The 17,056-nt window shown below is 37.9% G+C and overlaps 1 protein-coding gene and 1 long non-coding RNA gene across 5 annotated transcripts in view; one reads left to right on the forward strand and one right to left on the reverse strand.

Moving 5' to 3' along the window:
• Positions 1-2,058, forward strand: part of radil2a (Ras association and DIL domains 2a) — a 34,022-nt gene extending 31,964 nt beyond the window's left edge. For both annotated transcript variants that reach the window (XM_022198481.2, XM_022198482.2), the window contains exon 16: positions 150-2,058. In XM_022198481.2, coding sequence (XP_022054173.2) covers positions 150-252 — 103 coding nt within the window. In that variant the 3' untranslated portion in view covers positions 253-2,058. The remainder of the gene's footprint in view (positions 1-149) is intronic.
• LOC110954135 (uncharacterized) lies at positions 1,110-12,431 on the reverse strand. Of its 3 annotated transcripts, none has more exons than XR_007938771.1 (3): positions 12,210-12,426; positions 2,949-4,410; positions 1,110-2,855 (listed from the first exon to the last, which is right to left on the reverse strand). It is a non-coding gene; the product is annotated as an uncharacterized LOC110954135 (long non-coding RNA). The 3 variants fall into 3 exon arrangements; XR_007938770.1 differs by having other exon boundaries at positions 1,110-3,015; positions 3,259-4,410; positions 12,210-12,423; XR_002595907.2 differs by having other exon boundaries at positions 1,110-4,410; positions 12,210-12,431.
• Positions 12,432-17,056: the final 4,625 nt, after the last annotated feature.

Raw genomic sequence — 17,056 nt, forward strand, 5'->3', positions numbered from 1 at the left:
AGAAAATGTCATGAAACTTCAACACAGCAATATAATTTGTCAGAGTATATGGTTGTTAACTATTAGTTCTATTAAAGAAATTGTTTCTGAGACACCCAGTAAATGCAGGTCTTTTCTCACAGCTTGTTTCCGTTGTGTTTTCATTTCAGTGGGAGAGAGCTGATTCGATCATCGGGAGACTCTCTCAGGCTGCTGGTCGCCAAGATCGACGCGAAAACAAGCGTTAAGGCCTCGACTACAACTAAATGCTGAAGGAAGAGCGCTGGTGGACCGTCAAAAGCAACTGGGAATACTGGAGGACGTGAGGTTCATCCTTCCTGCTGCATCCAAAGTCAGTATCTCTCACAGGATGGATTCCTCAACTAGTGGAAAACAAACTTGCTCATTTTTATTTCTGACTCGTTGCGGAATAGAGTTTTGTGGTGCGTAAAGAGCTTCGAGACAATCAACCAAAGGCTCTGTGATCTCACACCAAACTCAGACTGCGGGCGTTTTTCTGGCAAACGGAGGGCCAAGTTTTTAAAAGCTCTTTTTTTTTTTTTTGCTGTCCCAGCCTCTTTCTGGCCTATAAACAAACTCTGCTCCGTTCTCGTGGGGAAAGTAGGCGTCTGTGGCGATTTGCAGTCGTGAAACATGTATCTGAATGTCTGACTTCAAGTTTTCTGTCTGAAGAGCGACTGCGGGGGCATAAACGTCTGGATTCAACTGGAATTATTATTATAATTCTATTCTAATTAAATTATACTTACTTTGAAAAACTGTGAAACTTTATATTTTACACTGCAAAACCAAACATCTTAGCCCTTCATGTAGTCTGTAAAGGGAGTCACTAAAGTTACAAATCTGCATGAAGGCATCAGGATGGAATGATTTCTTTGGTTTCAAATATATACGTTGATATTCTTATTTCTGAATGATAAACTTACCAAAACAGGTCATTTTCAATGTGGCCTTCAAAGCATTACACATCTTTACGTTGTAAAATGTCCACTTGTTTCAGTGCAACAACCCCTGTACTCTGGTTTCTTAAGGCTGCTGTTCCTGTTATCCTGCTGTCTTGGATCACTTACTATGCAAAAAAAAAACAAGACAAAATCAGCACTAGTAAATTGAAATTTGAATTTGTAGCATTTTATTCATTTTTCAACATTTTTGGTTTCTTCGGACTTGTTGCCTAAAGCCTCAGATAACAAGCAAAAGTTGCACCTGGGTGGTTTTCCAGTTGTTGACGAACGGAGCAACCTCGGAAGGTTGATAATATTATTCTGTTATGGCAGCAGTCAAATTTAAATCGAAATTCATGAGTCCAAGGAGTCTATTGCTTGGTCTTTTGAATAAAGCGAACAATCAAAAATCATGATTATTTTCATTATCGATTAACCTGCATGAATCTAAAAAAAACAAATATTCAGTGTACTTTAATGTAAAATGAATAAAATGTGACAAAGGGACATTTAAGAGCATCAGATAGGGACATTTTTGTTTGAAAATCAATTATTCATCTCATTGTTGCTGCTATAATTATGGCTCAGTTTTCCACACTACAGCCAATCACAGTGCATTATTTCCTTGCTGAAGAGTCGAGTCTTCCTCTTACTTATAACTGATGCTTTACAAGAATATATGCTGGAAATAATAAACATAATAACTGTAAAGTCAAGAGCAAGACAAGAGCAAAAACACACTCTTACAGCTAAAACAACACACTTCCTTATAGTTTAGAGACATATATTCTACTGTATATAGAAAAATACAAAGAAAACATTTGTTATAATGTTCAGCTTTTTCTGCTTCCGTCTGTCATCTCTACACACAAACAGTACTAATAGTGTATGTACTGCAGGTTTAATGAATTATAAAGCTGCTCATCAGAATGCGGCTGATTAAAAACAAATACCAGGAGATATTTTAATGCAACAAACTGCTGCAGGAATCACCTGAAGTCTTTTTGTGTTTTCTTCCTTTGTGTAAACAGTGTTAAAATTCACTCAAACTATTCTGTTTTGTAATATTTATATTTGGCAGTATTGTATGGAATAAATACTATTTTGACTTTGACAGCTTTGCACATCTTTTCATGCTAACAAACAGCGACAACATCATGGTTCAGACTGAAACACATTTGCAGCTGGGATCTAAAAGCTGAGCTGGGTGGAGCAGCAGAGAAGCTGCTGGGTGTGTCGGCTGCATGGCACGCTTTAGTGGCCGCTGTTTATAGCCGCTCTGTGGTTTCCACTAGCCAGGCACTTTCCACTGTCTCCAGCATGGCACAGTTCAGCCTCTGTGGCCCCCTGAGGCCCTGATTGAAAGCACTGCTTTGTACTGGTGTAAAGATTTGCACACTCTGCCTTAAATTACATCCCCGAGTGTGTAATTTAAGTGTAAACAGGCCACAAGGTGCTGAATATGAAGCTCCCTGCAGCTTTCTGACATAAATTCTCCTTTAAGACCTTTAAATATTCCTGATTGTTTACTGTAGTATTTGTATGTTGAAGCTGCTCAGTGTTCAGAAGTGGAGAAACATCTTCAGAGCAAGTAAGGTGAGGTGCTCTGACCCATTTACAAGACAATTAAAGATAATGACCTGATTCAACACAGCTGTGTAGCTGCATGCTGCTGACTGTCTAGAAAGTACCAGGGTTGTGTAATCTACAGACATTGTCCAGTCCTCATGGCAGCAGAATCTGGCTTAGACTGGAAGTAGTGGTCACAGTTGAGGATGGGACAGTCTGGAAACAGTAGCAGTCGTAGTACACTGTGGCCTCTGGCGGACTTTCCTCTGGCCCTCCTTTAAAGCCACACTCCTCCAGGGAGCTCTCCAGGGGCAGGCGGGCCTCCTCCGTGGGCACCCTGCTCTGAAAAACATCCATCTTAGAGGTCTTGATCCTGACTCGGTCCTGGATCATCCTGATCAGGCCCTAAACTCTGCAGCTGCTCAACACAACTACCTCAAAGTTTCCTGGATGGGCTGTAGACAAGTCGAAGTGCACGAGTGTGACATTGAGACGGATGAACCTGCCGGTTAGTGAGAGTAAAAATGTGATTTCATACCACATGGCTGTTTCTAGCTGTGCATCTTTTACACAACCTACGTATTATGTGTGTTTACACTAATGCTGTGAAATCTGACCGTCTTTAAAAAACTGTATTCATTTATGTAGTTTTGACACTTTTAATTCTGCATTAACATAAATCAGTATGTTATATATTCTCAATTATTTCACCACTGGTTTAAATAACATCAACAACAGCACTTACATATGGGAAGTCTTCAGGTGTCTTATTTTATCCAACCAACAGTGCAACAATCCCAAAGATAGAACAGCTAAAACATGAAAATGTTTGAATGTTTACCTTCCAAAAAAGCTGAAATGACCTGTTAAAACATCATTGTGTCCCACACAAAAAACAATTACAGCAGCCAGGTCAGAAAAAGCAACACCACCTGTCCGCAGGCCAAGCAAAGGTTGAGCTCCTTTGTTTGCAGAGCTGTTGAGGCTTCTTGTGTCCTGAAGTTGTAATTTTGGGCGTCTGATTGCAGGCATTAGAGGAGTCACCGAGTGATTTACTGCTGAGAGCTGTGGGTCAGGAATAACTCGGCCTGGTTAACCTCACACATCGAGGTTTGGTCTTAATGTCATCTTAGCCTGATTGAGTTTGTCAAGATCTGCCCAGTTTGCTCCACTTGAAGCCACAGAAGCTTTTCTTTAGGACATGGCTGATGTCTGTCTGGTTTTATTATATTTTTTACATTAGGTCACCACCAGCTCCTCCCATTAACTCTAAAAACAAGTCAGGGGGAATTTGTGGCTTCATGTCTGTACTTACCAGCAGTGGAGGAAGTATTTATATGTTTAAATGTACCAGTGCAGAAATGAAGAAAACACTCCTTTATAAATAAAAGACTTGCATTCAAAATGCACTTAAAATAATACATAGTGAACTGGCATTCTTAGACAGTTATTTAAATCTAGTGGTCCCCAGTAAACGGTGACTAGAAGTATTAGGGTGCAGTAAATGGAGATGTCATGTAATTAGGGATTAACTGAGATCTTCAGTGGACACCTGCTGTGGTTTTTAGTGTTTAACAGTCTCTGCTGATGTTGACTTTCCAAACAGGTGGCGCTCTGTGTCTCAGCTGCTGCTGCTTGAGTTCTTCTAAAATCCTCTGCTATCTGAGTGTGGATCTCTGTGCTGTCGCTGAGGATAAAAACAATCCCATGATAAAAGCAAACAGAAAAATAAGAATGTACTCAAGAAACACAGATGCAGAAACCAGTTTGATTCGCCTCAGCATCTGTACTCATCTGCTCAGGTCTTGGTAACTGATCGTGTTGTCAGATGTCTTCAGCAGCTGAATCAGCACGTGGAGCTCAAACTGCTGACATGGGATGTCCAGGTTCATCAGACCTGCAACAGACAATAAGCACAGACAGTTAATGATGATTTTACTACTTCAGATGTGTCCTTATCTGAAGCGCACATGAATAACTCCGTAAGTCCTAAAGCAGTTTTCTAAAAGCTTAATAACGACGAAGCATATAGGACACTTAAAAATGTCTAAAAATGTGATTTATTTGTTTCCTGTCTCTTTTTGTCCAGTCTGTATCCTGCCTCTGGACCAATCTCATGTGGGATAGCCTCTGACCCTCCTGTAGCCCAACAGGATAAGGTGGGTACTGCTGATGGATAAACTATATTTAATTAAACATTTTAATTACCACTGACTGAAGGTAAGAACAGTTTTTTTTCTTACTTTGATAATGAGTGATTTGTTTTGGTTGTGAAAAACAAACACTGCAATGATGCTGAAAGAGTTTTACAATTATTCCTTTGAACCTGAAGAAGTTTGTGGCCATTTTTACTCCGCCAAGGAATGCTGCGGAGTTATGTGACGATCGGTGTACGTTTGTCTGTCTGTTTGTCTGTGTGCAACATTACTCAAAAACTGATGAACGGATTTGGAGGAAATTTTCAAGGAAGGTCAGAAATGACACAAGGAGCCAGTCAGTAGATTTTGACAGTGATGTGGCTTATAGTCTGGATCCACGAATTTGTTAAAGATTTCTGCATCATTGCCAGATAGCGGCATGCGGTCACTGTAACTATGACAACAATTAACCGCTGCAGACTTACCGGGACTTATCCATCGGAAATGATGCAACGACTGAGTAGTCTTAGTAGGGTCCTACACTCTCTAAGTGCTTCTTTTGTTTGCTCCTGTCACATTTTTACTCACAGTGGGCTCATTTTTTGCGGTTTTTACAGTTTGTGGTAAGCTCTGTTGTCTACACACCAGGAGAAAACAGGCCAAACTACACGTTAAGTTGACAGTACTAACAGACTGATGTTAATCATGTTAAGTTAAGCTGAAATTGACAACAATGTAATTTAGTTTTTTTGCTCATAGCATATAATATTGGACCAAATAAACATTTGACCTTAGTTTATACCTACTCACTGGCTTAAATATTTGTATAAAACTGTATAAACCGAGTATACATACAGCCATGGTGCTTATAATCAGTTAGCAGTAAGATAAATGGCAAGAACCAAGTACTCCAGATTGAAAACTTTTAAGTGCAACCAACCCACCGCACTAGCAACAAACTTTACAAAAGTACATAGCCGTAAAATCCCTTTGCATTCATTTTCATATATGGTCAAAGACAAAATATTTCTAAGTGTGACTCTATTTCTGTTCTTTAGGTTTTCTTGCTCTTTGAAAACAGTAAATTTAGAGTTAAACCTACAGTGTTACCCTGCAGATCTGAGCTGAAGTCTCATTCTCAGAGGTCCTTCAGAACAAAAGTACAGTACAGTCTACTCAGTATGTCTGAAGTCTGCCTGACAAAAGGGACATTGTCCTGTTTTGTTTCTCAGAGCCAGCTGCTCTTATCTGTGACAGGGGATGAGAGGAAATGAGGTTCTGCTCGCATTACCCAAAATCTGACTCACAGAGCCCTCCATAAATACTTCAGCACCGTGACATTTGGTAATGACTCTCATATGTCTTCTCCCTTGAAGATTATCTTTATCTGACACTCAAAGCATCGGGAAAAAAGCTGTCATTAAATGCGAGATAGTCTTCTATCTGAGCCCCCTTATTGACGAACGAAACCATCATCCCAGAAAATACTGTAATTATTTCTGAAGGAGATGAAGAAGGGCAGAAGCATGTTTCCCACAGCTTGTTCAGTCCAGAGATGAGGGTGCAGAGATTGATTACCGAGCTCGAAATCCTGCAGGCTGACCGATCCACGGCTGAACAACTGATCAATGCGATGCTGATGATCAGAAAACCACCCGATGATCTGGTACAAGAAGCTCTGAACCTTAGGCTTGTTTTTGTCCACAGAAACCTTGAACCACAGTTAAATCTATGTTAACACTTATGTGTATCAGTACATGCAGTATATATTTATCCAACTGTATGCTTGTTCAAAATATTGTAGTTTTGATCAAAGCCACAAGATCAGATTCACTCATCAATTAGCAGCACATCCAAGTATCTGGGCTACAAACTCAACAACTGTCTGGAGATCACCAACGATCTAAGAATTCATCTTCTGGGGACCATCAATATCTGTCTTAAACTTGAATTTGACACTTCATTCAATAGTTGTGAGACATTTTGGTAAAAAACATCTAAATTTTATTACAGTGCTACAAGAAAGGTCAGAGGATCACACAAGTCTACAGGGTATCCGTTGGGAATCATGAATGTCTGTAAAGACCTCTACTGAGTCGCTGTTGAGATAATCCAGTATAGATTCCACTGTTTTCATCCATACTGCCATTCTGTCATAAAAGTTCTTCAAGTTTGTTTTGTAGATTTCTTTTCTAAAAACCTCCACAGCAGTTTTGGTTTAATCTTTGCTGCTGGGTTAATCATTTAGATGACTTCAAATAGCAGACAGTAGAGTATCTCAGTAAAAAAAGGCCCCCCAAAATTACAACATTAAATACATTTTCAGGGAAATTTAAAGTCAACCAAATTATATTTTCTAACAATGTAATGACAGATGTGGTTATTTAATGTATTAGGCATTGACACATGCTTTGTATGCCCATCACCAACCCCAGCAACCTCCAGGTGGAAAATGTGGCGCTTCACTCAAATCAAAATGTTGCCTTTAAATGTTATTCAGTCAATAGTTGTTATCTAATCTTACACGAGAAAGCAATTTGTTTGTAGAGACGCACCTAAAATTCTTGTTATTCCTCACTGTTTATGATATTTGTGCTAAGCTAATCCTAAAGAAAACTTCATATTTACTGTACAAACATTATGGGATTCTGACCTCCTTTAAGAGGATATGCTCATTTTCCAAAATGTCAAGCTTTTCCCTTACTCCTCCTGTTTATACCAGACACAGTGAACACAATGCTTTGTTTTGTACAAGATTTTATTCTCCCAAGAAACACACAAGTCACCTGTTGTTTAAAAAAGCAGTGCTCCTCTTGCTTCATTATGTTTATTGAAGACATTGTACTGTAAAAAGATATTTCCCAATCTTGTAGATCACTATTTTTTTAGTCTGGAAATGTGGAACTTTGTGGGTTTTCTCTATAAAAGTGCAAAATGTCATTGTGGTGAAATAAGAAACACCACAGCCACACAAACAGTGAAGTTACATTGTGTGTTTCTCTGGTTCTTCAGTTGTTGCTTCATACTTTACACACATTTTCTCTTTTCTGCGCTTTTTTTTGGGTTTGCGGTGTCGCTGCTTTTTCCTCTTCATGTTGACCATGCAGTCATGTGAAATGTCATCCAGGACGAGGAAGGAAGCGGCAATCAGCTTTGTTTAGCGTAGATATGAGGCTGATCACTGATGTAAGTCACTGTGTAATCACTATGGAGGAACAGACAGAATACTACTGTTTATGATGGTGGTAGAAATCACTGGGAGCTGTATTTTTCTGTTAATCTACAGCTCAAAATTTCAATTTTACATCATCAGTTACAGGGTTATTCAAAAGAGTTATTCAAGAAAAATGTAAAAAATTCCATACAGCATGAGTGTAGGGCTATTTTACATTTTAAGCAATCAAGAGTGGCACACCAGAATATTTCTACCTCCGCTTAGCTAATGAAAACTTTGAAACTAATAATTTGTATATTCACAGGCCCTTCATCTGCACGTGTATTTATTTCAACTACTCGTCCTTTGAGCTAACTTCACACTATTCATTTAGCAATTTATTTGAATATCATTAGCTAAATCAACTACATATATATGCCTTTAACAGCTTTGAAGTGTTTTGACTGTTTCCAGTGTTTGAGCTGTCTATTTCTGCTGCCTTTTAAAGCACTTTATTGCAGACATTTATCCATTATGAGCGCAGCTGTTAATACTGTAGGCTGTTTGATGTCGACTTTTAGCTAGTTATTTAGAATATACAGCCCTGTCCCAAAAAAGTGTATACACACTTTAAACATCATTCTATTGTTTTGTCACCGCCTGTTCTCACTCAAACTGATGTCCGTTCTGGTACAGACACTGCCTGGCCCCCAAGCGATGGAATAGCACACAGAATGAAACAATTCCCTTGGTATTTGCATGCAATCAAAACAGTAGAATGATGTTTGTGAATTCTTTTACATGTTAAAAATTAAACGAATTATAATAAACACCAAGTTTACAATTATTTCAAGTGTGTATACATTTTTTTGGGACACCCTGTTTATCCATTACTTTTAGCTAGCTATTTCAACCACTTATCTACACGCCTCTACTTCAACTTTTGCTCCATTACTTTTTACTATTTTAATTGGTTGTATATTACCATTGGCTAACTGTTTCAACTTCTCCCAAAATGTTAAAAATGTTTATCCATTACTTTTAGATAAGTAGTTGCATTTATTCATGACTGTTATCTAACACTTATCCATGAGTGATAGCTAACAGTTTCCATTTATTCGTGACTTTTGGCTGATTAGTTTTCAATTATTCTTGACTTTTAGCTAACATTTATTCATGACTCTTGATTAACTTCTTCTATTTATCATTGACTTTTCGCTAACATTTATTCAGGACTTTTAACTATATACATTCATAATTTTAGCTCAGTATTTCTATCCATTAGCTATGTTTAGCTAACTATCGCAGCTGTTTATAGATTAATTTGAACTATTTTAGCTGTTTATTTATTTCTATTTCAACTCTTTACGGCTAACTAAGGATTTACAATGTCTCTCCATTACTTTTGGTGCCCCATTTATCCATTAGCTTCTTTAAGCTAACTATTTAAATTCCATTAAGCCATCTCACATCACTTTATATTGTTAGAATAAGACTTTGCAACATTGTATTACAGGGAAAAACCCAACAAATCCAGCAAGTCCCTTTGAGCAAGCTCTTTAGCGACAGTGGGAAGAAGTAAATGAGGACAGGGTGGACATCTGCTTTAACTGACTAGGGTGAGCATATTAATATCTGAACGGTCTATCCATTACTGTTAACTACTTCAAATGTTTGTCCATTACCGGTACTTTTAGTTGAACTATTCTCGTCAGCTATTTGCTTTCTATTTCAGTTTATTATCCATTTTATTCAACTAACTTCAGCCATTTATCCTTTACTTTTAGTTTTATTTGCTCACTTGTGAACTAGGTTTCACGCTCCATCAACCTGAAGCATTCATGTGTTACAGTCGATTTATTTATTTTTCCTTTTTCAAATCTTAATTTTTATTCTTAATTTTCAGTTTATTCAAGCTACTTATGCTACTTCACAGCCTTTCCATGTATCCTTCCCCCAAGTAACCAGAGGCAACACAAAACACAAACAGTTTACGCCTCAAATGCGTATTATTTGTTCATCTGTGACTGGACAGAAACCACAAAAAGACTCGATTATGGTGAAAACACCCTGATTTACAGTTTAGTTAGGTGACTAATGCTGCTCAAGCCATCAGAAAGCACATTGCAGTATTAACAGAGTGACAAAGAGAAAGAACATCCATGATGGTTTAGTGGTGGCTCATCCTTCCTGCTCATCTTAAACAATGAGAGCAGGAAACAAAGCCATGGTGACCAGTTAAACACAGCGAGGGTGAGTGTGCTCACAGCCGTTCATGGCTTCCTCACTCCCAGTATACCGGTCAGTGTCCCAGTACATATCCCAGTCATACAACTGGGACCCTCCCTCAGACACAGGAAATCCTGTCTGGAGACGACGGTGTACAAAGACGGTTTGGTTTACTGACACCAGTCAATGATGTACTCAAAGGTAAAGTAAAAAAATATATGCAAACCTCATCAGATGAGCAAGTATTAGTTAAACATATACGTGTAATATACATGTAAATATTTATACATCAATAATTTCTCCAAAAATAATCCAACATTGAGAAGAACTTCTCCTAAATGTGTTAAAAATGTAAGACGATGAAATTAAATGGTATATTTATAGCATTATTTTCTTTTTCTTTTCTTTCTCTATCATTTTCTCTACTAACAAAAACTACTTTTGTATGTAATTTGCCAAAGCAGATTAATTTATAACTAAATTTGATTCATACTACAATATTTTATTCTGTGGTTTGACTTGTTTTTTTTTGTTTTTTTTAGTAAAACGGGAAATCTGTACAAAGGAGTTTACAAAAATATTTGCCAATTTTCAATCCTTATTATGCGTAGCTTTTCTTTTAAGAAACTGCAAATATCTGTAAAATAATATGTTTTGCTGGTAAAAAATGCTACCAGTGAATCATAAATTCCAGTTTAAGTGGTCACGTTAAGACGTCAGAGAACTTTGAGTCTTTAAAGCAGGCGTTGTAGTCATCTGTAGTACGTGACCAGAATGATGTCAGTCCTTTTAAAGCATAGTTGTGGTAATGTGTTTGGTTAGAGCGCCCTCTGCTGGGCTACAGGAGGAACAGCAGATCAGCCATTCAGCATTGCCACCAGCATTTTAGTTTAGTTCTGTGTCCCTAACGTTGTGCTGTCCAGATTGAAATTTGTAATAAGATTAAATATCCATCCATCCATTCTCTATACACCGCTTTATCCTCACTAGGGTCGCGGGGGTGCTGGAGCCTATCTCAGCTGACTCGGGTGAAGGCAGGGGACATCCTGGACAGGTCACCAGTCTGTCACAGGGCTACACATACAGACAGCCACACTCACATTCACACCTACGGACAATGTAGAGTAACCAATTAACCTCAGCATGTTTTTGGACTGTGGGAGGAAGCCGGAGAACATGGAGAAAACCACACATACACAGGGAGAACAGGCAAACTCCATGCAGAAAGATCCCAGGCCCACCCCAGGATTCGAACCAGAGATCTTCTTGCTGCAAGGTGAAAGTGCTAACCATTACACCACTGTGCAGCCCCAGATTAAATATATTAATACAAAATAAATACATAAATAAAATCAAATAGAGCAAACTGATCTAATTAATATTTGCAGTAATGCATGTTTAAAGTGTTTAGTCCTGTAACTCAGAGAGACTAAGAAATAAAACAGATATTTTTTTGGAAGTAATTTTTCTGACAAAACTGATCACCTAAAATTAAACATTAGTTTCAGTCAATCATCAAACTACCCAACTGTATAAAAGGCTTAAAATTGGCTCCAGCTGCCAGGTGACATTTTTCTACTTTAAATAAATTTACATTTGCTATTTAAATAGTTGTCCTAATAGTGTTTCAATGCAAAATTCCTACCCAGTTTGAAATTTTTACTACTTTATTCTATTTTAAATAATTTTAAACCAAATGTCTTTGTGTCTGGGGCACATTCTAAAGTATTTGCCATTTTTCAGATTAAATTCTCCATCTATAATTAAATATTCTAATAACTAGATGCAGCCAAACATCAAACTATCTAAGCATATTAAGGCTTAAAATGAGCTTCAGCTGTCAGGTGCTAATTTTCTATGTTAAATGCTTTTCCATTTTCTGTTGGAAGGACAGTTAAGAGTACCTATTATGAAAACTGAACCATTCTGCAGTTTTACCACTTCACTATGGATTTAACATCCTTTTTAAACAGATATCTTTAAATTTAGACCAGAAAATACACATTAGTAGTTATTTTTTTGCCATCTTGTGGAATACATTGTTCATCTCTAATGGAACAATGAAAGCCGTTACTCTAAAATCAGCCTCAGCTGTAATAGTCAGCATCTTCCTGTCATATCCTGTGACATTTGATTATCATAGTTCAGTATCAGCGACAGAAACATCCGTCTTACCCTGAATGTGATTCACATGTAATCAGTGTTCAGAGCGTCGTTTCCTTCTTTTTCAAATCGGCTTGTTTCCTCACTGCTGCTGAATCACAGTGTTGACCTGTTGCCATAGTTACTGGTTTCTAGGAAGGCCGGCCGCGGGCTGGCGAGGAGCAAATGAAAAGGAGGCTGTTTTTGTTTTCAGAAGATTAAAGGCAGGAGCTGGAAATTGTTCTGTGGATTTTAGGTCAGCAGCAACACAACTGAACCAAAAGTGAAAAATAAAGCACATGCTTGTCCACTAGATGTCATTAACCATCAGTTACACACGTGGACGAAATTGTTGGTACCCCTCAGTTAAAGAAGGAAAAACCCACAATTCTCACTGAAATCACTTGAAACTCACAAAAGTAACAATAAATAAAAATTTATTGAAAATTAAATAATCAAAATCAGCCATCACTTTTGAATTGTTGATTAACATAATTATTTAAAAAAAAAAAACTAATGAAATAGGGCTGGACAAAAATGATGGTACCCATAACTTAATATTTTGTTGCACAACCTTTTGAGGCAATCACTGCAATTAAACGATTTCTGTATTTGTCAATGAGCGTTCTGCAGCTGTCAACAGGTATTTTGGCCCACTCCTCATGAGCAAACAGCTCCAGTTGTCTCAGGTTTGATGGGTGTCTTCTCCAAATGGCATGTTTCAGCTCCTTCCACATATGTTCAATGGGATTCAGATCTGGGCTCATAGAAGGCCACTTTAGAATAGTCCAACGCTTTTCTCTCAGCCATTCTTGGGTGTTTTTGGCTGTGTGTTTTGGATCGTTGTCCTGTTGGAAGACCCATGACCTGCGACTGAGACCAAGCTTTCTGACACTAGGCAGCACATTTCTCTCCAGAATGCCTTGATAGTCTTCAGATTTCATCGTACCTTGCACACTTTCAAGACACCCTGTGCCAGATGCAGCAAAGCAGCCCCAAAACATTACTGAGCCTCCTCCATGTTTCACCGTAGGGACAGTGTTCTTTTCTTCGTATGCTTGGTTTTTGAGTCTATGAACGTAGAGTTGATGTGCCTTACCAAAAAGCTCCAGTTTGGTCTCATCTGTCCAAAGGACATTCTCCCAGAAGCTTTGTGGCTTGTCCACATGCATTTTTGCAAATTCCAGTCTCGTTTTTTTATGAGTTTTTTTCAGCAGTGGTGTCCTCCTTGGTCGTCTCCCATGAAGTCCACTTTGGCTCAAACAACGACGAATGGTGCGATCTGACACTGATGTACCTTGGCCTTGGAGTTCACCTTTAATTTCTTTGGAGGTTGCTCTGGGCTCTTTGGATACAATTCCAACGATCCGTCTCTTCAATTTGTCATCAATTTTCCTCTTGCGGCCACGTCCAGGGAGGTTGGCTACTGTCCCGTGGGTCTTGAACTTCTGAATAATATGAGCCACTGTTGTCACAGGAACTTCAAGCTGTTTAGAGATGGTCTTATAGCCTTTACCTTTAAGATGTTTGTCTATAATTTTTTTTCGGATGTCCTGGGACAATTCTCTCCTTCGCTTTCTGTTGTCCATGTTCAGTGTGGTACACACCTTTTCACCAAACAGCAGGGTGACTACTTGTCTCCCTTTAAATAGGCAGACTGACTGATTATGAGTTTGGAAACACCTGTGATGTCAATTAAATGACACACCTGAGTTAATCATGTCACTCTGGTCAAATAGTTTTCAATCTTTTATAGAGGTACCATCATTTTTGTCCAGGCCTGTTTCATTAGTTTGTTTTTTTAAATAATTATGTTAATCAACAATTCAAAAGTAATGGCTGTTTTTGATTATTTAATTTTCAATAAATTTTTATTTATTGTTACTTTTGTGAGTTTCAAGTGATTTCAGTGAGAATTGTGGGTTTTTCCTTCTTTAACTGAGGGGTACCAACAATTTTGTCCACGTGTGTAAGTACTCTCTCCTGTTTGCTTTGAAATCTAGTAAAAAGATCTAAATAAATATATTTCCCTCAGGAAAAAGCAGACGAAGGATAAATAACAGCTCTCCACCATGAATGTATTTTAGTATTTAAAGTAACAGTAATGCCACAAACCAAGTTGAAATACAAAAGTATTTATATAATCAAAGTAAAAGTACACATTGTTGTATAGTCACATTAATGTTTAAGCTAATAAAGTTTAGTTGAACCTGCAATTATACATCACATAAAAATGGTTTGTTCATGATATATATTAATTAGCTAACAATTGATTAATTATTCATTTGAATATAGAAAATTTGCAATGGAGTAAAATGTAAAATATTTGTGTAGAAAGGTGTGAAATTAAAGTACAAAGTGCGAAAGCAGAAATAGTACAAAGTAGCATAGAATATAAATACTCAGTTACAAAGCACTGAAGTGCAAAAACGGCGTAAAATGCGAATACTAAAGTAAAAAATAACAAATGGAAATACTGACGTGCAGGCTAGCATAAAATGGAAATACTCGATTAAAATGGAAACGCTGAATTACATGATGTCCAAATATAAATGCTTGGTTTGTGTCCTGGTTCCTGTGAGAACGTTTTCCATCTGTGGTCTGATCTCTGCCAGGATGTCACACAGACGAGGTGACAGTCTCGTCCCTGATGCCACAACATATGAAAACCATCACAGACGCCCACACTGATGCAAATCTGAATAATCTAAACTCACACTTTAGAGATGCTAAATCAGGATGTCGCATAATAAGACACAGTGAGAGACAATCAACGAAAAGATCATGAATAAGTATGTATAGAGTCTATAGAAGCTCATAGAAAAAAATGTGTAAAAATAATGAGAATAATAAAACCTTCATTAATTATGAGGCTACCAAGTTAAAATATCACACATTAAGACACAATAAACTAACCAGAACTTTTAATAAAACACATATGTGTACTTGTGTAAGTTATAGAAGCTCAGTTTGTACTAAATTGATAGAATTAAGATGCTGAAGTCAGTTTTGTAAAACATAGAAATTTTAAGATAACACAGAAGAAGACATACATAAATGCCAATAAATGAAAGGAAATTAGATTCTGTTTATTTGTATGGAAGCTCATTGTGACCTAAAATAGATCATGCAAAAAAGTAAAATTAAAGTAAAACTTCAAAAATAATGCAGCAGCATCCTAATAAACTTTGACTTACTTTTATGAATATCATACTGTCTGTATGTTGAGTGTTATTCACTACTCTTGTAGTTTTTTCAGTATTGTTGCGGAAAGAAAGCAGGTATTTACGTTAATGTGTACCTGAGTACTTTTCATTACAACAAAGCACCTGTATTTAATACTTAGGTCCTCTGACTCTTGAGATCTGAGCAGAATTTGGGTAAAACTCCAAAGATTCCATTTGCAGTTTAAAGGCACAGAAGATGTGGTTTTTGTGCCCCACACCTGTTTTTTTAAAAAACATTTAATATTATTAATGACAGCTGCAGTGTTTTTGAGTGATTGTGTTCCATTTTTGTATGCCAGGGTGTCTTATTTAGAGCGTGTGGATAATGACATGCATGACCTTCTGCACACTGTGAAATATATGTTGACACTTTAACACGTTGTGAGATGGCAATCGCAGCTCTGCATCTATAAAATCTCAGTCGCACCACATATATCTGCTCCAAACACTGATGTGCTGGTTTCGGGTCATGTCTTCACAGGTTTTTCTGCAATTACATAATATATTAAGAAATAGTCTTGTCTTTGTTCGTGTTCGGCGCAGCCATTAGCCTACTTTTTCGTTTACATAATTCTCTTGAATACATTATAATTCAGCATATGCTTTAATTGTTAGTTGCATATTTTTACATAACTCTGCTTACTTCTTTCCTGCTCAGACGTTCTTTCCAATTTCATGCTGTGATGACACAGTTTCTGTTCCTCTTCTGCTTGGATTAATTAAACATGCAAATTGGCTGTGTGTTGATGGAATGAAACTGGAATCAAGTTATGATGTAAAACATAGAAATAATAGTGGAGTCTGGGTGGTAAACCGTCAGTTTTAGTGTTTAAACTGCGGACTGAAAGGTGGTGAAACGCTTCAAATGCATAAACACATGAATAGAAACTTTGAGGTCAGAAACACTGGAAGGAAGTGTTTGTTGCTTCAGGTCGTCAGCTCGGAGGCTTGTTGGTATTCCCCTCTGGTTTCTTCTCTGCTGTGAAGTGTTGTTGTCCGGGCCGCTCTGGCCTCGCTGGGCGTTCCTGTCCCTGCGTGGTCGGACTGGTGAGCAGTTCGCTCAGGGCCGTTGTCATTCCTCCGGCCTCCCTTCACCGACCACAACCAGACTCCTTATCTCCAGGCAGCCCAACCACCTCGCTGAGTTCAACTCTTGTTCCTTTGCGTGAGGCTCGGCAGAGTCACGACACAACATTACTTCTGCGGCAGGTTGGAGATTAGAGCCATGTTCAGAATACATGACACGTGGTCTGAAAAAGTTTGAAAACCACTACACTATAGCACAGATAGTGTGATATTGGTGAGACTCATGGACAGGTCACAGTCAATTTGTCCAAACTCAAGACACTTTGGTTTGTCTACATTCTCGTTTGTAGAAGTCCCTCCTTAATATACATCGTAAAAGATGCCAAGCTAGGATTTGGTTGATTTTTTTTGTGTGTGTGTGTGAATGTTCCTAAAGAAACATCTGTTTCAAGCTAGTTTTGTTAATTGGGTGCTCCATTTACTCAACAAGAACAGACTTGTTTATCAAATGTCCAGAAATATAAGGAAAATGCATGGATTTCAAATAAGGTAGCAGTCTGATTGCCCTTACTGTATGTGAACCGTCACCCCATTGAACCCACTCTGAGCCCAGTAAAGCCCGGAAGA

This window comes from Acanthochromis polyacanthus, chromosome 21 (assembly GCF_021347895.1).
Source record: "Acanthochromis polyacanthus isolate Apoly-LR-REF ecotype Palm Island chromosome 21, KAUST_Apoly_ChrSc, whole genome shotgun sequence".
Taxonomy (NCBI): domain Eukaryota; kingdom Metazoa; phylum Chordata; class Actinopteri; family Pomacentridae; genus Acanthochromis; species Acanthochromis polyacanthus.